Here is a 25,534-nt window from a genome sequence, read left to right on the forward strand (position 1 = left end):
AGATGTTAACTACCTCGCCTGGTGTACAGGAGATCGTGGGTTCGACCACGACCCTGATGCCTGTTGTATATTTGGAGTGTGCATGTCTCTCTCTCTCATTATCATCATCATCACGGTGGCTAGGAGATGTTGACTACCTCGCCTGGTGTACAGGAGGTCGTGGGTTCAAACCCGACCCTGATGCCTGTTGTATATTTGGAGTTTGCGTGTCTCTCTTTCTCTCTCTCATCATCATCATCACGGTGGCTAGGAGATGTTGACTACCTCGCCTGGTGTACAGGAGGTCGGGGGTTCGACCACGACCCTGATGCCTGTTGTATATTTGGAGTTTGCGTGTCTCTCTCTCTCTCATCATCATCATCACGGTGGCTAGGAGATGTTGACTACCTCGCCTGGTGTACAGGAGGTCGTGGGTTCAAACCCGACCCTGATGCCTGTTGTATATTTGGAGTGTGCATGTCTCTCTCTCTCATTATCATCATCATCACGGTGGCTAGGAGATGTTAACTACCTCGCCTGGTGTACAGGAGATCGTGGGTTCGACCACGACCCTGATGCCTGTTGTATATTTGAAGTTTTCATGTCTCTCTCTCTCATCATCATCATCACGGTGGCTAGGAGATGTTAACTACCTTGCCTGGTGTACAGGAGGTCGTGGGTTCAAACCCGACCCTGGTGCCTGTTGTATATTTGGAGTTTGCATGTCTCTCTCTCTCTCTCTCATCATCATCATCATCACGGTGGCTAGGAGGTGTTGACTACCTTGCCTGGTGTACAGGAGGTCGCGGGTTCGACCACGACCCTGATGCCTATTGTATATTTGGAGTTTGCGTGTCTCTCTCTCTCATCATCATCACGGTGGCTAGGAGATGTTGACTACCTGGCCTGGTATGCAGGAGGTCGTGGGTTCAATCCTGACTCTGACGCCTTCTGTATATATGGAGTTTACACGTCTCTCTCTCTCTCCCTGTGGTCGCGTAGATTTTTCTCCAGGTCCTCCGGTTTTTCCTCTCTACATTTCTAATCGTGCGTTTCGAGTATTTGGCTGCTATAAATTGCCACGTGATGATAAGCCACTTTGTTGAGCTATCATTGTTGGCCAGGTCGCTTCTGAGAAAGAGCTATATATCTCAGTGGGCCTTATCTGGTAAAAATAAAAAAAATTGTGAAAATAGTTTGTGAGATAATTGACTTGATTGGCCAAAATAATCACACCCAAAACAATATTATTACTAATAATGGGATATATAAGACGATCTTTCTTCTATGCCCTCCACATAGGAATACAAATAAATTTACATTAATCGGATGAAAACGTGCAAGGTAACTGGCATTGGCCAAATATCCAAATGATTGAAAAATATTCTGCACATTGCTCAATTGGGATTACACACAGCAACATCACCGCCCCCCCCTTACTTTGAAAACTTGTCAAGACCCTCCTGGATAAGGAGTCTTGATACTCAGGGATGCTTCCCTTGGGTAAAAACCGTAATATTCAGCCTACTGTCTATCCAGACAGTTTTGTTGTCATGTGATGTGACACGGTTTTCCTAGCTTCCTGGATCTTGTCCTGAAGATGCTTTACTTAGCCTCAAGTGAGAGGTAATGTGTAATTTTGGTTGTGAGCTTACAAAAAATAAATTTGGTTGTGAACTTACAATAATAATAATGGGCACATGAAATTCCTATACAAATGATCATTTTATTAGTTTTGCTAGGTCAGGTGGTGGAGGCTCTCAAGACATAAAATGACCGGATCATTATGTAGCCTAAACCAAAAATCTATTGTGAATTTCAGTATTATGATGCAGCATTTGTTTCAGAAAACAAACTTTGGACTCGTTTCGACCTTCTGGGTCTCCATCGGCAGAGTCCAGTTTGTTAAACAAATGCTGCCGGGTTACCAGATGTTATTGGCAAGGGCGATTTCTTTATTTTATTTTGTATGCGGAGGCCTGGACTTTTGCTCAATGCACGAACGTACCCCCATAATGCTCCGCTCACTGTCACGTGTCTCAAATCTGAGACGTGCGCGCGGGGTTCGCGTCGCTACGCTTACCCCGGCGCGAGAGTAACGTCTCCCCACCACCTCACCAACGGGCGCCCAAATATGTTTTTTTTTTATGCACACACGAACGCCACTCCCGAAGAGGCCTCGTGAAATTCAATACGCGGTGACTTCAGATTCTGAACGAGCACTCGCGGGGCCAGCAGCTGCGCGCAGGCCCACACGGCGTCGGGCGCCGGGGGCGGGGGGGGGCAGCACTCAGCGGCCGCACTCACCGTCGCAGTCTGGGCGAACGCCTCAAACGTCCGGCGAGCCTCCTGCAGCTTGTCCATCGAGTCGCCCGGGACGCCCAGGGACGACGGCTCGAGCTGCCCGTCCACCGCCAGCCACCTGCACAGCTGATCCCCCACCCCCCAAAACACCACCGCCATGGGCAAACAAAACGTAGATGAGGCCGCGCGACCTTAATGCGGTGTTAATTTAGGCGGAATTTGATTTGGTCGCAGTCTCGAGAGCCGTGTTCTCAAGTCGAGGCTTAGCTCAGGCTTGAACTGATCAGTTGCTTCTCCAGACGCATGAATTGGTGGCTCAGCCATGGCCTGGCTCAGCTCTGGCTCAGCTCATGGAAATCCTAAGCGTGGCTGGGACCATGCTCAAGAGTCGGCTTACTTGAGACAGGCAAGCCTGAGCTGAGCCGTGATTCAAGGCTCACGGAGAGGAATCGTGAGGCTCTCAGAGTGCAGCAGTTGGTTCGGGGCCCACAATCTCTCACCGAATGCTTCCAAATCCAAGGCCATCCTGATAGGCACCAGACAGCGACTCACCACATCAACGCTCCCTTTCTAGCATATTAATCACCGGCTTCACTATCAATTTCTCCGACCCACTTCAAGTTCCTCGGCGTCAATGTTGACTCCACCTTTTCTGTCGACGGTTACACTGCCCACATCAACAGATCTCGCAACTGCCACCTCAAGGCCCCCTCTGTCGTGAACGTCCAAGCTTCGTCACCACCGACATCGGCGTCGTTTTTTCCGTGGCAAACCCCGCCGTCTGGAACGCCATCCCACCGCACACCCGCAGCGGCGTTCGATCTCCACCGACTGCACGAGACGCTTAAAGGCCACCTCTTTCACCTCTTTTGAGCGACACCGAGCCTGGCTACGCACCACAAGAGTCGCGGTCATTTGCGTCCGCAAAATATTGTGCGCGTTTGCAAGTTGTATTGTTGTTGCAATACAGGCCTTAGTCCAGTCTATGACAACCTGTGGAATTTTAGCCAAGACTTTAGATTGTCCATTTAATTGTCAGCCTCTTAAGTTTATTCAACTTGAGGAGTCATAACTGGGAGTTCACACTTAGTTATTAAACGTCGGTGTGAGGGGCGTGCAATTTCACCCCTCTCCAGCCGCCCAATATTATCAGATCAACCAATCGGTGAACTCATTTGGTTGATGTACATAAGGCTGGAAGTACCCGTCACTCAGCTACGACTCCCCACCTCCAACCACCTCCAACATCCCCATCCTCCCACCCATGTGCACCCCCCCCCGCCCCGTCATGTGTGACAACCCCAGACCCCCCAAACGCCAGCAATCGCCCCCCCCCCCCATCCAGCCACCCTTTGTGCACTCTTCCCTTGGCCTCACCCCCCCCCCCCCATTGCTCCCCACCCCTGTACACTGCGCCCCTCCCACCTGATGTCACACACCACAGATGACACAAGGGTAGAGGGAGCCAATCACAGGCACGGTGGGCAACACGTGGCCCTCAGAAGGCATGGCGGACAGACACGCCAGTTTTTGTTCTCATCGGGAGAATGTAGCCAGCTGCCGTTTTTGCTCTTCCTAATGCGCCGCAGCCTTGAATAACTTTACTGAAATCATCTTGATCTGCGGATTAATTTTAGAGTTTGTCTCATCATAGTCGTTCATGGCTAGTTGCAATCATCGTCATGCTTGATGATTTTCGTTCACTCCAAAGACGAATATTCGCATCACCAATTTCACGAGCAAAAGAAACATCGGTTTGCCGAAAACCATGCAACTGAAATAAGCAAAACGGAGATTTCCACCTTGTGATATTTATTCCACCTCTGTGAAGTCGGGGAGTAGAAGAAAAATGTGTCCATAGGCAAGGTACACAGCATTCAAAGATGTCCACATTGTTGTGGCACGTGGGTCCTCACCTCTTGAGTCTCCTCGCGAAGAGCCAGGAAGTCGGCCAGGAAACCCAGGCGATGCAGGCTCTGGTTTGACAGCATCACCAGTCCGTGCACCAGCTCCTCCACCTCGCTGTACAGCACCGTCACGGCTGCCATCGCATCCCTGCCACAAGAACGCCGCACAGTTCCCACGGGTCAACAACGCATGGCTTCTGCAGGCACCAGCAGAGATCCAGGCCCTATGCTCAGCTAGGCCTTAGGGGTCGTCCATAAATGACGTCACGCACCGAGGAGGGGAGGGGGGTCAGACATTTGTGACGATGTGTGACGAGGGGGGGAGGGGGGGTTTGAGAAATGTGACGTCACATCAAAATACGCAACTTTAAATAAATGTTAATTAAATAGAATTGTTATAACAACACTAATTTTGATTAATTTTCATTAATAACTATTTGATTATTTACTTTGACTAAAGTCACCTTTGATTTATGCCATGAAGGAGCATTTTGCTTCTCCATGGGAGAATGGAGAAGCATAAATTTTGTAGAAATATTTAATGATTGTTATTAAACATTTTGATTCTAATGATTCTACCAGGGCTTTTCATTCTGTGGAATGAATATGTGATGGTTATAATTGTACTCTCCATTTTGCTTCGTTCTACTACAAAGTTTCAAGTATTTTTTATAGTAATAATTCCTATTAATATTTTATAATAAGATAATTTCAATATAATATCTGAACATCTGCAGTTTTAGTTAGATGTTGAATATTTTCAAGTGTATTTTATGATAAATTTCAGCTTTCCAACACCTCATTTTAATAAATGTTTTCTCCTAGAACATCAGAGTGCAGCGCCACATTAAATATGCACTACAATGACAATAGTTTAAAGTGATTTGAAGCGTGTTTTATTTTCAAAATGGAAATATATGTTTTTTTGGGGGAGGGGGGGGGGCAGAGCTGTGACGTCATATTTGAGGTGGGTTTGACTTTTTGTGACGCCGTGTGACAAGGGGGGGAGGGTCAAAAATCGGTCAAAATCGACTGACGTCATTTATGGACGGCCTCTTACCCTGATTGGTCACCTTAATCCACGATCAATGCACAGCTGGATGAAGGCCTCCTTTCGTATGTATATTGAACTTCTTTCGCACCGTACATCGCCAACCGGGCTCATCAATACAATCCACTTACCACCTGCTGGTAATCTGATGTAATTGCTCCATCTGCTCAGTTGATGTCCTCTCAGATGCGTTCCATTTCTGTGCTGCCACTGTTATTCTTTTTGACCAACAGCCATCATCGCTTAGTGACCTGCCTCAAGCCCACTAACATTTCTGAACAGATACAATTAAGTAATTAACCTGTTACTATTCTCTAATCCATGCGTTCCTCTTTGTCTCATACCTTTGTTGGTAAGAAATGACAATTTGCACATATATAATTGCAGCTATGCTAGCATCATGGTGGCAAGATGTTAACTACCTTGCCCGGTATACAGGAAGTCGTGCATTAAATCCCAACCCTGACGCCTGTATATTTGGAGTTTGCATGTCCTCCCCGTGCTCACGTGGATTTTTCTCCGGGTCCTCCGTTTTTTCCCTCCACATTTAGAATCAACGTGTGTTTAGAGTATTTGCCTGCTATATATGTCCATGTGATAAGCCACTTTTGTGGCCAGGTCGCTTCTAAAACAACAATCCACAGTTTGACTGACCACAGTGCACACGGTGAGGGCGACCTTTATCCAGCAGAAGACCCACAAATGGCTCTTAATTAGCGTCAATTATTTATGTTTTCAACATTTGGAATAAGTAAAACAACCGCTATGATGATTTGTCATGCTTTAACACAGAGAGACACTTCTTGTAAACTGTAATAGCACAGATTGATGAACGCATTCCCGTGCGAAAAACGTTTCGCAAAACAAACAGCATCTCCCACAAACGAGGACCTGGATCCTCCACGCACATCACAGTGGTGCCCATCCTACAAAAAGAAATCTAAACATAGCGCGAGCGGTTTTCTCGAAACACTTAGTCCACAGCTGTGTGACTGTGTGCACTGGCACGGCATGAAAACGACACGCGGGGAGAAGCAAAGTGGATCAATAAATAAAAGCGTCCTTTCAGATTACGCACACCGGACACACTTTTGTCCACACAATATTCCATTTGGGCAGGGGGTCCATGGTAGGGAATGAGTTTGAAGGTGGGGGAAAGAGCAACTATCCCCCCCCCCCACCAAATAAAATCAATTCTGCCCCTGTGATAACTGCTAGAACTGCATTTATGATTTACGTTTAGTTTGTCTTTTCCACGAGTAATCTATTCAACTATGGCTCTATTTTACCAGGTCAGGCCCCACTGAGCTACGGAGCTCTTTTTCAGAAGTGACCTGGCCACAAATAATAGCTCAACGAAGTGGCTTATCACGTGGAAATGTATAGCAGCCGAAGACTCTGAAACGCACGTTTCTAAATGTGGAGGGAAAACCCGGAGGACAAATCCACGCGATCGCGGGGAGAGAGACATGCAAACTCCAAATATAGAGGCGTCAGGGTCGGGACGGAACACACGACCAGGCATTTAACGTCTCGCCACCGCGGCGAGAAGAATGGATGATGCTGGGACTCGGTATAACAAACATCCCCCCTAGATGGCATGAGTGAGCTGTGACAATCGCCTTCAATGGATGGACGAACAAAGGGGGAATGGATGTGGGGGGGGGGAGGTAATCTTTCGGTTGACTGGTTCCCATTCTCAAAGGCTGACAGCAAACTCTGAGCTGTAAAGGTGAAAGTAGGTCATCTGTGATTATTAGCCCTGTAACTACAAACAATTGGTGTGTATGCGTGACTGTGTAGCTCCGTGCGTTAAAACGTGTGTTTGTGTGTGTGCAGGAATCGACCCGGGTTCAATTCCCGCTCACGGCCAGCACCAGTGACGATTATCTGAACCGGTCTTGGGCCTCCCCTATGTCGACTCAGCCTCAAATGAGTACCTGGTGCGATGTGTAAAAATCGCCACTGTGGAGACAAAGGCGGTCGGGCGTGGTGCTGGCCACCCACCCCCTCGTGTGCCGTGCCGGCCTTCATAGGTGCTCGCTTAAAGCACTTGCCCCTACAGTCTGTTAAGGCTATACGGGGGATCTTTGTCTTATTGCAGGGAGCAGGAGTGCAGTTGGTTCGCGAACTGCGCTACGAACCAGGCGAGCAGAGTTTGATGCCAGCTCACGACCAAAAACAGTGGTGAGGCCTCCCCCCCCAATGTCGACTCAGTCTAAAATTAGAACCTGGTGCAGCGTGAAAATACCTGCACTGGGGAGACAAAGGTGGCCAGATGTGGTGTGGGCCACCTCACCCCATCACTTACCCCAACGGTCTGTTAAAGGCTTTCCAGGGGATCTTTGACTTTTTTGCTGTGCATGTGTGCCTGAAATGAGTACCTTGTGCGGTTTGTATTTAGGGTATCAGTATTAGGAAGGACAGTGTGTCCGGGTGTAGGTAGCATTGGTCATAATCACCTGCCCGTGAACCGTGCCTGCCATAATAGGTGCTCGCTTTTAGCACTTTCCCCACAGTGTGTTAGGGGCAACACGGGGGATCTTTGTCTATTTTTATGGAAGGTGAGAGTGTAGTTGCTCGCACACTGTGCTGAGAGCACACAGTTCCTGGCTAAACACAACACCAGCCGCATAGCAACTCAACTTAGGTTAGGCCTCCCCTGGGTCAACTCGGCCTTAAATGAGTATCTGGTACTGGGTCAACAACTTCAAGGAAGAGCACAGGGCAGCCAGGCATGTCTCCAGCCACAACACCTACTCACCATTTGCTCACGAACAGCTCGTATGCTAACAGGCTATCAGGCTGCATGGGGGATGTTTGTCTTTGGCTGTAGAGGTATATTTTCATTTACAAACACTGAATGGAACACACCTGCAGGGACACCCACTGAGGAATTGAGATCAGGTTACATCAGGTGCTGTGTGAATCATTGCATCGCACGATGGTGAGAGGTGGCGGCGGTTTAGGGAGGCCTTCATCCAGCAGTGGATTGATCATGGCTGATGATAATCGTAGACATTGGCTCATATGCCATATGTGGCCTATGCTGGGCAAAAAAAAGTGCATGCATTTCCTTTGCTGGCTGGCTGGCTAAGAGCCCAGCCGAAAAATACCTTGCCAATCAGCCGGCTGGGTCAGTTGGCGAGTTAACTGTCTGGCAGGCTGCCTAACTAACCGTCTCACTGGCTGTCTGGCAGCCAATCAGCCTAGCTAAGCAGCTGCATACCTTGCCAATCGGCTGGTTCACTGGCAGGCCATCTAACTAGCTGGCCGCTCCACTTGCCCATTGGCAGGCTGGACGAGACTGGCCCAATCGGCCTGGCTGACTGGCTAGATATCAGTCGGGAGGGTGCAGGCGTCACCGGTAGTCGGGGGAGGCGGTGACGGGGGAATCCTCGCGCTTGAGCCGTGCCAGAGCAGCGCCACCCTCCCGTTGCAGCACCACGAGGCGCGAGTCCTCCAGCACCCGCGCCATCATCTTCCGGTGGCGCTCGGCGACGTCCCGTGCCTCCTGCCACGGAGGGCACGCGCAGAACGAGCGGCGATCACCGACGAGAGCGGGCGGCGATAGTTTACGCGACCGGGTGATGACGCCGTGGGTTCGTGTGTTCTCGACGGTAGAGGATAAATAAATGAAAGCAACGTTTCATTTGTCCGGTACTGTTATGCGGTGTAAATCTGGCCAGGTGGTGCTGTGAGTTTAAATCAGTGGTCCACTTCTCTGCCCATCATCCATCCGTGGTTGTTAAAATATCAACCACTTTGTGCCGAGTCACCTGTTCTCTTCCCATGGCGATTACTGCTCCCCTCCACAGGAATTGTGGCGAGATTTTTTCTACCTCGTCTGATATACAGGAGGTTGTGGGTTCGATCCCGACCCCGACGCCGGTATATCTGGAGTTTGCGTGTCTCTCTCCCCGTGGTCGTGTGGATTTTCCTCCGGGTCCTCCGGTTTTTCCCGCCACATATAGAATCATGCGTGCAGAGTATTTGGCTGCTAAAACATTCCATGTGAGAAGCCACTTCGTTGAGCTATCGTTTGTGGCCAGGCCGCTTCTGAAAAAGAGCTATAACTCTGTGGGGCCTTACCTGGTAAAATAAAAAATAGTTTACTAATAGTTTTCATTTTATAATCTGGAATTTATACAAACAGATCAGGAGATCAATGCCAACCCGTGGGGGGGACTTCGACAAAACGTGACAACACAATAACTGTTTTGACCGCCTCCTCACACACAAACGTTTCTCTCCTCCTCTCACCGATATAAATATCGTCACTTAAAGCTCTATTTAAAACCCACGGCGTCGCAGGCCCTATTTGTCGGGAGAAGGACTACGGCGGGTCAAATCGCGCCTGCTGCGATGAACTCCCCGGGCACGCAACAGAAAGCGAGCGGTGGAACGGAACCGGCGGAGTGGGGGGGGGGGAACGTTCCCGCGGGTTTACCTGCGCCGTCTTAGGAGGGGGACTGTCGGTCAGCGTCTGGATGGAGCTCCGCAAAAACACGCCGGCTCCCCGGCACGCAGACAGGAAGGGCTCCAGCTTCTGCAAACAAACGGCGTAACAAAGGACGGCCTCGCGCTTGCACGGCAAAGTCATTTGGGAAAACTGTAATAGTTTTTCGGCAAAGTTGCTTTTTTTTTCTCCTTTCAGTTGTCTTTGGCAAAATTTCAAGGGATGAATTAAGGACACCTCCGCTTGGGAAAATGCAGCCCCGGAGCGGGGACTGAAAGAATGTCCACATCACCATTGCTCAACAACAATGTAATGACTCGAGTTCTATTTATAAATCGGGGTATTATTTTTGGTCAAGTAACAATGGATAATTGGAGTATGTGAAATATGTGGCAAGGCAAGTCGCGTCGGTGGCAAGGTCAATCACTGATAATGCTGCTGATGCCATCGTGCTGCCAGATCCTTATGCTGTTGCAAGGTCTGCTCTTACACGACCCCCACCATCTGGCTTTAGGCCTTAACCTTGCTCGCTGAACCCTGCGGTACCACTCCCGTCTTATTAATCTCCACAACTCCCATTAGCGTGGTTGGTTAAGTATGGTGCAAAATAAGTTTAACATATATACGTGTAGAGGACAACATTCTGATATTTACTGTATATTGACTGTAACGTTTTATTGCAATTTAGTCCACTCATGACTGAAAGCTTTCGTGACTCCAGGAATTAATATTCTTGGGTCTTTCGGGTAAAGTCACGTAGATAGGTTCAAGGAAAATAACAAAAAAAATAACAAAAAACTACGACGTTATTTTCTTTCAACCAAATAAACACAACCTGAAAGATGCATAAGACATCCTCAAAGGGCAAACTGAATAAGTTCACCAAGATAGCAAAGAAAATACGTGACGAAGTTATTCTTTTTGCAGCTTTACAGCCCTTCTGGAACACAATAAGGATTTACATCACTTACTCATGATCAACATACGAAGGTGAAAAGACGTCATCGTGACCGTGAATAAAAAAAAGAACCACACCAAACAAGTGGCCCCGGTGAGGACACAACGCTGGAAGGGCTGAGGGCCAGTGGGCGAGAAGAATTGCTGAGCGACAGGCAACCAAGTCTGCGAGGCGTCACGCGCGGCAGTGCCACGGGGGAGGCATCAGCATGCGCCTAGTTGTGCTACGTCATCACCTTTTGCCGAAAATGTTCATTAATTATCGCCATTTTTTTTTGTTTGAAATCGGCAATCTTTGGATAACCATTGAATAAACTTGCCCAGCTTTCTGAACTAAAATGTCACTTACGTTGGACGACATTTACAGGAATTTTCCACGGCGCCCACGTTACAGAGGCGGACGGTGAGACGGACCCGAGAGCGCTGAAGAGACGTCGCCCCTCCACCCAAACGGCGCCGCTCGCCTTCGTCCAGTCCCCTTGGCGTGGCGTAAGCAGCGCGTGCTGTTTCACGTCTCACTTCTCACCAGTTAGCCGGACCCGAGGAGTGGTCCTCGCTCTCCGAGGAGTGGCCTCGCTCCGCTACCGATCGTTGCGGCCGGCGATGCCGCGCGCGAGCGCGCCGGCTTGGGGGGACGTGGGGCCCGCGGCTGCGCCACGCCCAAGGTTGGCTACGTGCGGCGCCAAAGAAGTTCAACAAGCGCACATACATACCATGCGGAACGTGAGCCAGTCCTCGTGGCAGTAGGGGTGCGTGCCCTCGAACTCCTGCGGAAGCTGCGCCGGATCAATGTGCTTGTAGAGCGATTTGAGCGACGTCACGATGTCGTACTGCGGAGAGGAGCAAAGTCGGACCGGACCCCGTTAACAGAGTTGGGAAACACGGCAGTGCCTCGCCGCGTGGTCACGGAGCAAGCGGCAGGAAGATGGAATCGTGCTCTGTACGTACGTTGAACCTCTTTTGCACCGATCGTAGCCAACCGTGCGAATCGGAGGTGCGGGAGTAGGACAATAAACTAAACGCAAAAGACAGATGTAGCGAAATGGGTGTTCAATCTAGATTTAAAAGTGCATAACTCCAGTGGCTTCCTAATATGGGAAGGAAGGGCATTCCAGACGGCCGCAGAAGCGCATCTGAAAGCGTGCGATGCGGTGACCATCTTTGTTCAATGGCAAATTAGCCCAAGTCCCCCTTCGTATTAATGAATTAAGCCAGCACTTCTAAGCTCTCGAGTGTAAAGCTTCTGGGGTAGACGTGGTTCTCAAGTTTAGTAGTCCAGTCATTGAAAAAATGCAACACATCTTGAATCCCAAGAGAGTGGTGCATGAAGCAAGTAATGGGCATTATGAGATTGTGGATAAAGAAGAGGTATTTTTTATTGTTATAATGAAGAGGAAATTGAAAGAGAGTATTGGAGAGGGGGGGGGGGATGGAGGCAGCCGGGCAGACTAAGGGCTTTCATTATCCAGTGTCCGTGTTAGTGCCCTGCCCCGATTGACTGTTGACTGTGTCGTGTATAAATATGTACACACACATACATAGCATGTATAGTGTGTATCAGGACAGTGTTAAAGGCATTACCATTACAGTATTATTTTAACGGAAATGACAGCGCGCTGGAGTATGTGACCCCATTCAGCCTATCGCATTGGCATCGCACGGTTAGCGGAGGAGTCTCAATAGAAACGCAGCCAGATTGGCGATGAAGGTGCAGCGGAGGCTTATGTGGAGGGATGAGTGCCACGGTGGCTAAGAGATGTTAACTACCTCGCCTGGTATACAGGAGGTGGTGGGTTCGATTCCGACCTTAATGCCTGCTGTAAATTTGGAGTTTGCGTGTCTCTCTCTCATCATCATCACGGTGGCTAAGAGATGTTATCTACCTCGCCTGGTATACAGGAGGTCGTGGGTTCGATTCCGACCCTAATGCCTGCTGTAAATTTGGAGTTTGCGTGTCTCTCTCTCTCATCATCATCACGGTGGCTAAGAGATGTTAACTACCTCGCCTGCTATACAGGAGGTCGTGAGTTCGATTCCGACCCTAATGCCTGCTGTAAATTTGGAGTTTGCGTGTTTCTCTCTCTCTCATCATCATCACGGTGGCTAAGAAATGTTAACTACCTCGCCTGGTATACAGGAGGTCGTGGGTTCGATTCCGACCCTAATGCCTGCTGTAAAATTGAAGTTTGCGTGTCTCTCTCTCTCTCATCATCATCACGGTGGCTAAGAGATGTTAACTACCTCGTCGGGTATGCAGGACGTTGTGGGTTCAATCCTGACCCTGATGCCTGTTGTATATTTCGAGTTTGTGTGTCTCTCTCCACGTGGTCACGTCGATCTTTCTCCGGGTCCTCCGGTTTTTCCATCCACATTTAGCATCAACATCTCACGTTTAGAGTATTTGGCTGATATAAATTTCCACATGATGATGATAAGCCACTTCGTTGCGCTATTATTTGTGGCCAGGTCGCTTCTGAAAAAAAGCTGCATAGCTCAGCGGGCCTTAATTGGTCAAATTAAAATAGTTTAGTCAAATAGTTGCGTTTAGAGTGAGGTCTGGTGCAACGTGGCCAACTTGGGTCTGCTACAACACCCCTCAACTTAGGCGTCTGCAGAGATCAGGTCAGAGAGGTCATCCCAATAGCAGAAGGCATGGTTGAAAACAGCCACGCAATTATGCGTGGACATGGACAATTGCACCAGACAGCTTGTACTAACCAGGCTACTGGCAGAGAGCGGGCATGCTCGGCACAATAGTTCTTACCCAGAGGATGCAGCTACCCTCATGCACATGTGCGACAACGTAATAATACATTGGAGGTTTGGAGTTTAATTTAAATGAATGAGCCGAGGGGCTTGTCTCTCTCTCTCTCTCTCCCCGTCTCTTTCTTGCCCAAACTTGTTTATGCCATTCATGCCAATTAAGCTGCTGATCACGACTCTTGGATAACAGTATACTGCCGTGGCTATGAACTTGACACACACAAGAACAAGACGGCACATCCACATTGGGGGGGCCACGCACAAGATCTACGGTTGGGTCTGGGTCTCTGCCGTTTGCCCTCGTAAGCCGAGGCAACCCAGCGGTGACTTTTTTTGAGTTGCCGATTTTAAAAGCGGTAGCCGGCAGGACGGTCAACTCATCGGTGCCATGAGCCTTTGGTCTGAAGAGTTCTCCTGAGCATCGCGAGCCCAGAACCAGGTTGGCCATCAGCCAGCTCTGCCGTTTAAGACACCAGCCGCGGCCACATTTCTCCTAGATGGGTTGACTCATCGAAGTGTGGTGAGCAAAAGCGCAACATTTAATGAGTTAGTGGCTACAAGATCACTGTGGTTACAAAATACCAGTGGTTAAACATTGTTGTGTGCTTTCCCTCCATATGACACATTATCAATCAAGCTACTATTGTGCGTGTGTGGGCAACTGAATAAGTACAGCTGCTGGGTTAGAATATATAAAGGCAACAAGGTCAATGAACTGTATTTCGTGCAAACTTGAAGGGAAGACACCACAATTTGTGAAGTTTGCGAAATTCACGAAAAAACACACATATGCGTGGTCAAGAATGTTTTCGAATCAGAGACACGAAGAAAGGTCAGGACAAGCATTTTGAAAGTTCCTACATATATAGAATATATATATCTATGGAACCGTATTGGACTGCAAGAGAAAAGTGCAATGGCTTTCATGTGATCAACCAAAACATTAATTGAATATGCCGGTTGATTGCAAAATGTTACAAATATAATATGCAAATGGAAATTCTAATCTACATATCAAATATATAGTAGATTAGTAACCATAAAGAAATCTTTTTTTTTTCTTTAGCAGTTGATTACTGAGAGATACTCATGACACACATATTGGATATATGTACGTGCATAAAAAACTATTACTCAAGGCATTTATAAAGCAAACAATTGTCCTATATTCACGTGTCATTGGGGCTCTTGGGTTGGACTTAAGGCGGCACGACCGGAAATCATCGATTGCCCTTGCACATGTCAACTCACCTGGACGACTGAAGACTTTTCCAGCTTAAAGGAGGGCTCTCGATCCACCAGAATCAGCACCGAGTGCAGGCTGTTGGCGATCGTCTCCTGAAAAGAAATGTCAGGGAAAAAAAAAGGAACCCCAAGGGTCAGTGCTCAGCGTAAAAGCCACGCACCGTTCGCTGAACAAACGCCGCTGTCCTGCATGGGCAATGAGCAAAGTTCCCCATTAAACTTGAGCCAATAAATGCCGTGGGTCACGCTAACCCCCTCCCCACCCCTCCCATCAACTGTGCTGCACCCATTGCATCTCTTCCGTGACCAATCGAGCACCAGTTGCCATATCGCCCAAACGCCCATCACTGCAATAACTCGGGTGCAATTGGCTGGAGAATGGCTCAACGGTTGTAGCTCAGACGTGAGATTAGGGTGGCGAATAGTTTCGTAGCCGTCGAGGCTTGATTTATTCATTACAATTACATCAAGTGCGTTCCACTATAAATTTCTGGGGGGGGGGGGGTGTGGGAAATATAAAAGTGGTGGTCAAAGGGATAAAGGCGCAGCCCTGAAATTGCTCGCTCATGCCACTGCTGGAAGGGCCCCCACTAGAGGGGTGGTCCAGAGAGCCCCTCCAACAAAATGACTCATGTTAATAATAATAATATTAATTGATATGTAAATACCAACGGATAGTGATGAATGTTATCGATAGCCTATGTTTAAAAAACGTAAACACCTATGCAAGAATACTTAATCACAGGACTGCATAACACGGCGTAGGTTTTTAAAATATATTTTACATCGTTATCATTCACGTGGCAGCTGAAAACAAGAACAAACGAATGCACACTGTACGCACAGCACGTAATAATGCAGGTTTATCATTTGTGTAATGTAAGATGTTTTAATGCTTGTGCGAGTGCAGCGAGGATTTGGCAAGCCTAACGGAGGCCTTCCCATGTCTGCGGCCAAAAACCTCACAACGGTGGGGGGGGTGGGGGGGGGAAGTCGAGACAGGAACCAACTCTGTACGGGTCGACAGACATCGCGCGAGTCTCTCACCGCACTGGAGGGGTCAGCGAGTTACAGCGATTTCACGAGAGATTTAAATCCTACAGCCCCTGCTTTTGGGCACTCGCAAGCTGGCTGAGAGCTCCGCATTCCGGCCAGCCAGCTCAAATGCTACCCCCCAAATAAAAAAAAATAATAAGCACAGATTCCGAGCCCAAGGACATGACGAGTCTGTTGTTGAAACATATGGCAGCACTGCATAAAGGGATGTAAATGAAACAACGGTGACGCTTAAGTGACCGTAAACATGTGGAAAGCTACGTCGCGCTCTCAAATGTTATCACTGCGTGAAATCATGATCTTGACGGGGCAGCGGGCTTCTCGGATATTTTTTTACTGATGCGCCGGACTCGGGACGCTGCCGTTGAACGTCTCAATCCACAGTGAAGAGACACAGGAAGGAGAGGCTGGGGCAAGGGCAATGATTGTGAACGTACGTCTTTCAATGTACTCTCTATCGAGTTGAACCTGCCTAAAGTGACCACTTGTAGGACGTCCAGGTACAAGATGGGTCACTGACGCACTTTACTTCAACACCGATCCACAACGTGCGCAGCCACTGAAAACCACGACGAAGGGAAAGACGAATCCAGATCATATGCTCCAGGGTTTTACAGAGTGACAGAGATATACAGTATATGCAAAGATGCATACATGTACGTATAAAACAAGTTAAGAGAAGGTGCAAATGTGATTTTTTTTGACAGTTGTGTACTGAGTTCGCTCAAGTAGAAGCGATTGAATGGCAGCATACAAACACTTGGGTGAACTGTGAAATAGAGGGACATAAACTAAATTGATTGTTACTTGTACAGGATCTACTGTGATAAAACTGTTTGTGAGGGGTAAATGGTTATTTGTGTGGTCTTGGGAAGTAGAAAGGGAAACTGTTTACTTCCATGCTCTGTCCTTGCGAGTCACCCTTCGTAAATGTTATTACAATCTCGTCATCGGCAGGTCTAATTTTACTAATCGAGTACTGAAACGAGGTTTTTGAAACGAAAGAATCATGCCAACATACCCATGTAGCCTACCACAAAAAAATGTACGCAACAAACAAATACAATTAATTCGGTGTGAATTCGGGAACAGCTGCCGTGTCCCAAATGATTCAACACCTGCTTGGGCGATCACTGAACAAAGATTCGTCTGTCCGGGGGAGAGAGAACATCTCAAGAATGGCCAGCATCGCAGCGACGACGTTTAAGGAATGCCGCCAAAGAATCTGCTCGGCGGCCGGGGGGAGGGAATGTGGCTCAGAAAAAAACAAGTGGATGAACGCGCGCGGACAGCATCCAATCAACAGGATATGGCGGTTTCCACTTTGAACCACGCACTCGGCCTACGATCCCGCGAGACAACGTGCAGTGCCGTTGCCGTAAACAGGAGACGGGAACAATTCCAACGGCGAGAATTGTTCGCAGTGTTCCAAGGTTTAATGTTGATATATCTGTGTACTACAGCAAAAATATGTTTCAATGATAGCCATCAAAAGAGCATCCCTGCATGGGATGGAAACCATTTTGGCAATGTGCGTTTGACTTTCAAAAACGCTAGGGCAAGTTGTTTGAAAGCAGGCAATCTATAGGCTTTGTGGTGCAGTCGGGCGTACACAAGTCACTGTACCATTTGTCATTAACTCAATGAAAAGTTGACACCGGAATTCTAAGGTTTTTGCCATTGCAGTATTGTGTTTTAAAATAACGTTTATACTCTTCTTTGGGTCTTCCGTTAAAGTCACGTAGATAGGTTCAAAGAAAATAAGTTTTTTGTTATTTTCTTTAAACCTATCTACGTGACTTTACCGAAAGACACAAAGAATATGAATTGATGCAGTCACGAAAGCTTTAAGTCAAGATTCAACGTTTATACTGCAGGTCTGGAAATGATAGAGCAATGCTAGTTATGCGTTAAATAAGAAAACAAATTCCCCGCTCGTTCATAACAAATGTGAAAAGTGACACTGCTGCACGCCTTACAAAGCAGAGTTTTAAAAGCTTGACTGAGTGCATTGCGATTGGCAAGAGGCAGAGAGAAGGCTTTGAAATTAAATGTTGCATTCTCTCCACGGGGACATTCTCGCGATTATTTTCTGTGGGATATCTAGATGGGCATCACCCGTACAACTGACAACATTTACGTAAATACGAGCAAGAAATCGCCCTCTATAGTGGCAGGTACACAATATTACGATTGCAATTCCTACCGTTAAAACCGCCAAACGTTCACAGTCATATCCTGTACATGATCAAGAATACAATTTTCCTACCCCTTTTTTAAATCTATCCAATATTGGGCTGGTTGTCGCCAATCTGGCTCTCGCCTGATGAAGCTAGTTGCAATTACTGGCGAAACGTCGTACTCAAGATTGTAAATGTTGTGGCTTGGCTCTCCCACACACCGGTGTGCTGCACTAGTAACGAATTTAAACGTTCTATTTACGTGACAAACCTTGGCTGTGTCGGGTGGTGGCGGGTTTAACGACACATTTATACATTTGCGCAATCTAACCCAAAAAAAAACTCTATTATGGATCCATCCAATATTCTTGCCCTCCATAGCCAGCAGGCAATACTATCCTTAATGCCTGTTCATTGCGAATTACAGCTGTGCACGCGAGCTTTGGCCTCTAAGCCTTAACGAAGGCACCCAGGTGTCTACAATTACTTACAGGGCATTCCATTCTCTGGGTACCCTGCCCTAATCACATTTTACCGACCCCCGCTGTGTCCATTGTTGTGCGCAGTGAACCGCGTGTCAATTCTATGAATCAATTACTGCGCCTAACTTAATAAGGCCAGGTGCCCCCCCCTCCCCTTCCTCCCACCCCTTCAAGAGATGCGTTACAATGTCAACTTCCTGCAGCAGGTTACAGGTTGCAAAGTTCCAGGAGGCATTTGTGCCCAGCTGTAATTTTATTACGGCTTTTCTTATTTCCCGTTGCAAGCGTTTCCAAATGCAGGCGGCTCGCCAACAGGTAGAGTGCGCGCGGCAAGCTGTAATGGAATTCGTGGAGGAGAAATTAAAGAGTCTCCCAGTTTTGACCAATGTTTTTACATTCGACGGGCTGCATTAACCAAGACTGCCTCCGTCAATTCCCCTTGGGCGTTTGGCTCTTCCGCAGCGGTTCGGCAAAAAAGGATGAGCAGATGTAATAGCTTTAGCATGCGTTTGCGTATATATGCACTCGGAACTGTACACGTTGCATACTTTCGTCCTGAATGTTTGCACACGCGCGCACGTTCGACGGCACAGCTGAGCAACACGCTCCGAACGCTTTTGTGCCTCTGGAGCCATTCCAATCGGAAAACGTTCCCCCATTTGCGAGCCGACGAAACACGTTCGAAAGCGTTGGCGTGACGGATAACTTACCACGGAAGGCGGCAGTACGGAAAACGTATGTCCACGCGGCACAGCAAAAGCAAAAAAAAGCAAAACACGGCCTGGCGCGCTGCGAAATTTAGCTTCTTAAACAATCAAACTGTTTGTTTTTTTAATTCATTTGCTATCCACGTGTCCGAAGAAGTGATGAGAGCTCACCTGCATGGCGGTGCAGGCCTTGAACAGGGCGGGCAGAGGGTGAACCTTTCTGGCGTCGACGACCACCGTGAGGCCCATCTCGCGCACGGCACCCCTGCGCACGGAAGGAACCGCACGCGCGTACCCGCTCCATTTTTTTTAGGATGCAATGAAAAAAAACGCCTGAAATAAATCACTTAAAAACGCTCAAGAGATGGTTTGGCACCGGAGTGTGCGCCGGGAGGCAGAGCTGGGTGGGCGACGCACCTCCGACGAACACGGTTGGCTACGTACGGCGCGGAAAACGTTCCAACGAACGTACATACAAACATAAGTACGTACCACCGCGCGTGGCCTTTATTTGACAAGAATGGGGGACACGCGCATCGCCTGCCCATGCGTTTAACGAGTGCGGACATATTACTGGCGTGCTCCAGCCCGGGGCACGCCGAGCCAAGCGCTCTCCACGGAGGTTGTCGGCACAGAGATTAAAATCCATGTCGTGTGTGGTGGCTGAGCGCCGACTCGCCAGCCTACAAGTGCAGGCCGTTTCCGTGGCTAATTAACGATCAGGAGGCCACTGGATAGCGAGACCGTGCGGTGAGGCCAGATTCATCAGGGCATCGTCTGTGGGGGGTGGGGGGGGGGGTTGTACAGGTGTACGCTCTGATCGCCAGGCGGATTGAGACATTTTTAGGTTTGGAGATTTCGCGCGGGAAATACTCCCGTGGCTCAGGCCCCCGAACAGGAATGTATTGCCCATTCTCTGAGACACTTGATCGACGTCTCGTATTGAAGGTCAGGGTCTCAAACTAAAGCCATGTTGGGTTTATTTGCAGCCAAAGTCTACGTACGACCCTAGCAATAAGCCATTCGAAACCACGTTGATATTTTGCATACACAATATGTAACTGTGCCGATGGAAAATAATACGTGTCCAAAGTTAAAATATAGTGCAAATGTAACCCACGAAAAAGCACTGCTATGTACGGTGCTTCAAATGTCTACTTTGGTTGTCATAACTAAAGCTTCAAAGCACACATTCTCTATATAGCATTTACTAACATTGTGATGTGTGCGATGTCAGTTTCTAGAGATTCTGTTGCTAATTTACACGTTTTTGTATTATATAATTTTGCACGGAACTAGGATCCACATCGTAAAGAAACGGGTCCAGAGTTTGCTTGTCTTGATTCAATGATGCTTATATTTTGCATTCCCAGAAGGCCGTGCGGTTGATGGGTTGTTTAAGACACTTTTATATTTTTTTACGTGGCAGAGAAGGATACGTGAAGGGGACGAAAGATCTGCTGATTTATTTTGTTAATATTCTCCCTAATGATGCCAATGATTATTTGAACTTGCCAGGTTGGTACCACTGCACCGACACACTCAATCGAAATATGTCGGCGCAGTTTACATTAGTCCATACATAGAGAACTTCAATTGCCTAGGCCAAATTGCCCCGTTATTGCTGACGGAGATATCGGCACATTTTTTGGGGAAAACTGCAAACAAGGGAAACAAAGATCCACAAGTGAACCTAACACATTGCATCTAAGAGTTATGAATTGCATGAACATTCAAGCAAGGGTGATAGAGCATCCTTCCAGATGCCTACTGAAGGACACTGGGCACCAATGCAATTACGTCAAAACCAGAATGCTTGTCCTTTGTTTATTATGGATGTATATTGAACTTCTTTCGCACCGTACGTAGCCAACCGTCCTCATCGGAGGTTGCTGAGCACACAAAGCCTCAATGTCCGAAAATCTCAGTGGCCAGCAACAAACAGCACCATTTAAGGCAGTGTTCTTCAATAATAATCAGGGGGGGGGGGCACTTGTCCGATAGAATATCAGTGTGAGGGCCGCCACACGTTTGAAAACATTTGGGGTTTGACAGCAGCACGATGCTGATGGGGGGTGTATTCACAAGTTGTGTATTGTTGGGGGCCGCACGTTAGGGGTCGCACTGAAGGCCACCAGGGACCGCCAATGTCCCGCGGGCCTTGCAATGAAGAACACCGATTTAAGGCAGGGGTCCCCAATCCCCGGGCAGCGGATCGGTACCGGTCCGCGCCCTGTTAGGAACCGGGCCGCACAGCAGGAGGTGAGAGCGGTGAGTTCGCGCGTGGCCAGCCCCCATTATTTTATTTATCACGCGTCTCTTTCCCGCACTTCGCACTTGTCTCAGTCACAGTTTTGGTAAGCTCACAAGCTGACCCCTAGCAGCCACAATGAGTACAAAACAAACGTCGCTGGAAAGCTTCTTTGAAAAGGGGGAAAGACCCAATGATGACCCCCCCCCCTCCCCGGTCCGTGAAAAAATTGTCTTCGACGAAACCGGTCCCCGGTGGCAAAAAAAGATTAGGGACCACTGATTTAAGGTCTAACAGATGAGTAAATATGTTTCTCTTTTTAATTGAGGAAGGCTAATCGATTCTAGATTTGAAGCTTTCGTGACTGCAATGATCCATACTCTTTGGTTCTATTCGGTAATGTCACGTACGTGACTTTACGTACGTGACTTTACGTACGTGACTTTACCGAATAGAACCAAAGAGTAAGGCTAATCAAACTTGGGGGGAAAACAGAAACGTTTTGACCTGTGGAGTGGGGCTTGAACACAGCCGGTGTCCGGCAGACCGTGTCCTAAACACGAGGGGAGGAATTTTGATTTAAAGCTTTCGTGACTGCAGTAATTCATATTCTTAGCTCTTTCGGTAAAATCACGTTGAAGGGAAACAATAAAATAATAAAATATATATAAAACAAATTCTCACGACGTTTCGACCATAACACAAACGGTCATTACACCTGATGATGACCGTTTGTGTTATGGTCGAAACGTCGTGAGAATTTTATTGTTTTATATATATTTTATTATTTTATTGTTTCCCTTCAACGTGATTTTACCGAAAGAGCTAAGAATACGAGGGGAGGAATCAACGAGTGACTTTGTTTGTGGGAACAGTTTCCTCGGTCGTGGCAATGGAAGAGTGATTCGGATGTGAATGACCGCTATTGAGCGAGTGATTGGCTGGAGTGAATCCTAATCATGCTGCGGTGTTCATTCAGAAACAGTCTCCCGGCAAAGCACAACAGCCCCGACTTGGGGTCTCTGGTCCCCACCCCCCACCACCAGCAGCACCACCCCCAAGTGTGTATCCACACGCGCGTGTGTGGACGTCCTCTCTCTCTCTCTCTCCTTCCCTGCCTTGGAGGCCGGGTGTGAAATCTGACAGGCCACCAATATGATTAGCACCACGCCCCCCCCCTGACCCCCACCCCAGCTGTCCATCCACCTGAACAAACACGAAAGCAATTCCCCTCGCAAAAGGCCCCCACGAAAACACCCCCACCCACCCCACCTCCATCCCCTTTCCTCCCTGCCAGCCGCCCACCGGCCAGGCCAAAAAAACTTTTCCACGCATGATGGAAATAATTATTTTGACACGAGAACAACAACAAAAAAAACCTCCTCCTCCTCGGATTGAGACTGACATTGTGCTGCCCAACACGGATCCCGCTGCACGCCACTCATCAAGTGTGCACCGTCACGCCGCTCTGGGCCACAGGAAGAAGACGGCGTGCACTCAACGCAAAACAAGATGATCACGGCTAGTTACAACTGTGCACAATATTTAAACACTCGACAATCCGTTTATTTTCTATATGTCACGATGGGATGACATTCAAATGTCTGCACGGATAGGTCAATCGGCTACTTGCTCCGTCGCAGCTGCCCGAGTAAAACAAAATATTGAGCAAATCCTCTGGCCAGACGAGCCAAGAAATTTCGCATTTTCTACGGACCACATCATAAGCCCTGGTAGTGGGGTGCCGCACGTACACAATGATCTCTCGGTGATCCGCCAACCTTGCTTCACGGTGGTACATTATTACAGCTGTGCGCTGCCATTAACGATGTCATCGTCCAACGCTTCTCTGCTCCATAGACAACACCCCAAGCTCCGCAGGCACTTCGGTGTTACGGCCGCATCAAGTTCACCGCTGTGCTCTACAGCTCTCGGGGGAGCGGTGAGTGGAGTGGTCAGAGCGCTGCTGCGCTACGAACCCGTCGAACCGAGTGTGATTTCCGCTCACTATCCAACACCAGTGACGATTATCTGAACCGGTCATGGGCCTCCCTTAGGTCTACTCAGCCTCAAATGAGTACCTGGTATGGCGTGTAAACATGACCACTGGGGAGACAAAGGCGGACGGGCGTGGTGTTGGCCACCCACCTCCTCGAGTGCCGTGCCAGCCTTCATAGGTGCCCGCTAACAGCACTTACTCCAACAGTCTGTTACAGGCTACAGGGGGGATCTTTATACTGGTAGGAACGAAGTTGTAAACTGAGTGTACGAGCCTGCAATAGATGAATGTGTCCGTCCGTCCGTCCCCTTTCAATACTTTAACGAAGTGAAATCTCGTGCTGTTGGGGTGTCAAAATAAAATTGCGCAAAATTCCAATGTTCCCACCAGCCCACCCTGCAGGGGACCTGTTCTTTGCTGTATTAGCTCTCTCGCGGTGTGTTCTCAGGTTGTATCGCGCGTTGTTCATCACAGTGTCCGACATATTTCTCCACGTGCTGCGGGGGAGCTTCTTCCGGAACGCACTCAAGCTCCCGGCACATGGAGGGAACGATCAAGAAATCACGCCGAGCAAAGCGCAGCACAACCCGAAGAAGCCACATCGGAGGGCCGCCCCGCCCCCCGCGGTGTCCGCCCGCTGCGACCAAAAAAAAAAACCACCCCGAGATCGTCGTGGAGCGCACGTACCTGGAAATGGAGCGGAGGTAGAGCAGGAGGCGGCACAGCTGCGTACTGCAACAGTCGGGGTCGAGCCACGCCGTGTTGCGAGCGCACACGACGACGACCGCGCGTCCCCCTCGATCCCGGCTCCCTGTGGGGTCGGCGACAAAACAGTCGCCGCTCATCGCGGAGGCCACTCGACCAACGGCCCCCCGAGCGCCACGGCTGCTGGGCTCGCCGTTGCTCATTCCAGCGACGACTATCTCGGGAGCCTTTCGGTCGACGACGAACGCGCGCGCCGTCAGTTTTTTTTTTAAATTTCCGAATCGGACTCGGAGGAGGAACAAAGTAAGGCAGATTTTGATTTAAAGCTTTCGTGACTGCAGTAATTCATATTCTTAGTTTTTTCGGTAAAGTCACGTTGAAGAGAAACAACAAAATAACAAAATATATATAAAACAATAAAAAAATTATCACGACGTTTCGACCATTTGAGTTATGGTCGAAACGTCGTGAGAATTTTTTTTATTGTTTTATATATATTTTGTTATTTTGTTGTTTCTCTTCAACGTGACTTTACCGAAAAAACTAAGAATATAAAAAGTAAGGCAGCTTTATCAGTACCAAGGCTCCCACAAGGCCATGCGGGAGGGGCGTGCGGGACAATTTGGCGCAAGCTGTCATAGAGTGAGGTTGTGTCGTTACAATTCTCGGTGTTGAGTACGATGCCTTTTAGAACAACGGCGCTATGCCTCTATGAGTAAAGTTAGCGCTAACCGCTTGCGCGAACCGAGATATTAGCGGTGCACGGGATTGACCCCGCAACTTACAGACGTCTCGGAATGGGAAATGGTTAATATGTAAGTAGATTGTAAACATATACAGTGAGGGGAAAAAAGTATTTGATCCCCTGCTGATTTTGTACGTTTGCCCACTGATAAAGAAATGATCAGTCTATAAGTTTAATGGTAGGTTTATTTGAACAGTGAGAGACAGAATAACAACAAAAAAATCCAGAAAAATGCATGTCAAAAATGTTATAAATTGATTTGCATTTTAATGAGGAAAATAAGTGTTTGACCCCTCTGCAAAACATGACTTAGGACTTGGTGGCAAAACCCTTGTTGGCAATCACAGAGGTCAGACGTTTCTTGTAGTTGGCTACCAGGTTTGCACACATCTCAGGAGGGATTTTGTCCCACTCCTCTTTGCAGATCTTCTCCAAGTCATTAAGGTTTCGAGGCTGACGTTTGGCAACTCGAACCTTCAGCTCCCTCCACAGATGTTCTATGGGATTAAGGTCTGGAGACTGGCTAGGCTACTCCAGGACCTTAATGTGCTTCTTCTTGAGCCACTCCTTTGTTGCCTTGGCCGTGTGTTTTGGGTCATTGTCATGCTGGAATACCCATCCACGACCCATTTTCAATGCCCTGGCTGAGGGAAGGAGGTTCTCACCCAAGATTTGATGGTACATTGCCCCGTCCATCGTCCCTTCAATGCGGTGAAGTTGTCCTGTCCCCTGAGCAGAAAAACA

General features: G+C 48.3%; 1 protein-coding gene across 4 annotated transcripts in view; it reads right to left on the minus strand.

Annotated features, from left to right (window-relative positions):
* LOC116944140 (pleckstrin homology domain-containing family G member 4B-like) overlaps positions 1–25,534 on the minus strand; it is a 164,948-nt gene that overhangs the window by 23,812 nt on the left and 115,602 nt on the right. For all 4 annotated transcript variants that reach the window (XM_076068280.1, XM_032957610.2, XM_032957608.2 and 1 more), the window contains exons 5-12: positions 24,028–24,151; positions 19,262–19,355; positions 14,672–14,758; positions 11,371–11,487; positions 9,692–9,790; positions 8,607–8,755; positions 4,200–4,338; positions 2,287–2,409 (exon numbers count right to left, since the gene is read on the minus strand). In XM_076068280.1, the coding sequence (XP_075924395.1) occupies positions 2,287–2,409; positions 4,200–4,338; positions 8,607–8,755; positions 9,692–9,790; positions 11,371–11,487; positions 14,672–14,758; positions 19,262–19,355; positions 24,028–24,151 (932 nt within the window). The remainder of the gene's footprint in view (positions 1–2,286; positions 2,410–4,199; positions 4,339–8,606; positions 8,756–9,691; positions 9,791–11,370; positions 11,488–14,671; positions 14,759–19,261; positions 19,356–24,027; positions 24,152–25,534) is intronic.

Source organism: Petromyzon marinus, chromosome 20 (assembly GCF_048934315.1).
Source record: "Petromyzon marinus isolate PM22_M1 ecotype Great Lakes invasive population chromosome 20, UKy_Petmar_22M1.pri1.0, whole genome shotgun sequence".
Taxonomy (NCBI): Eukaryota; Metazoa; Chordata; class Hyperoartia; order Petromyzontiformes; family Petromyzontidae; genus Petromyzon; species Petromyzon marinus.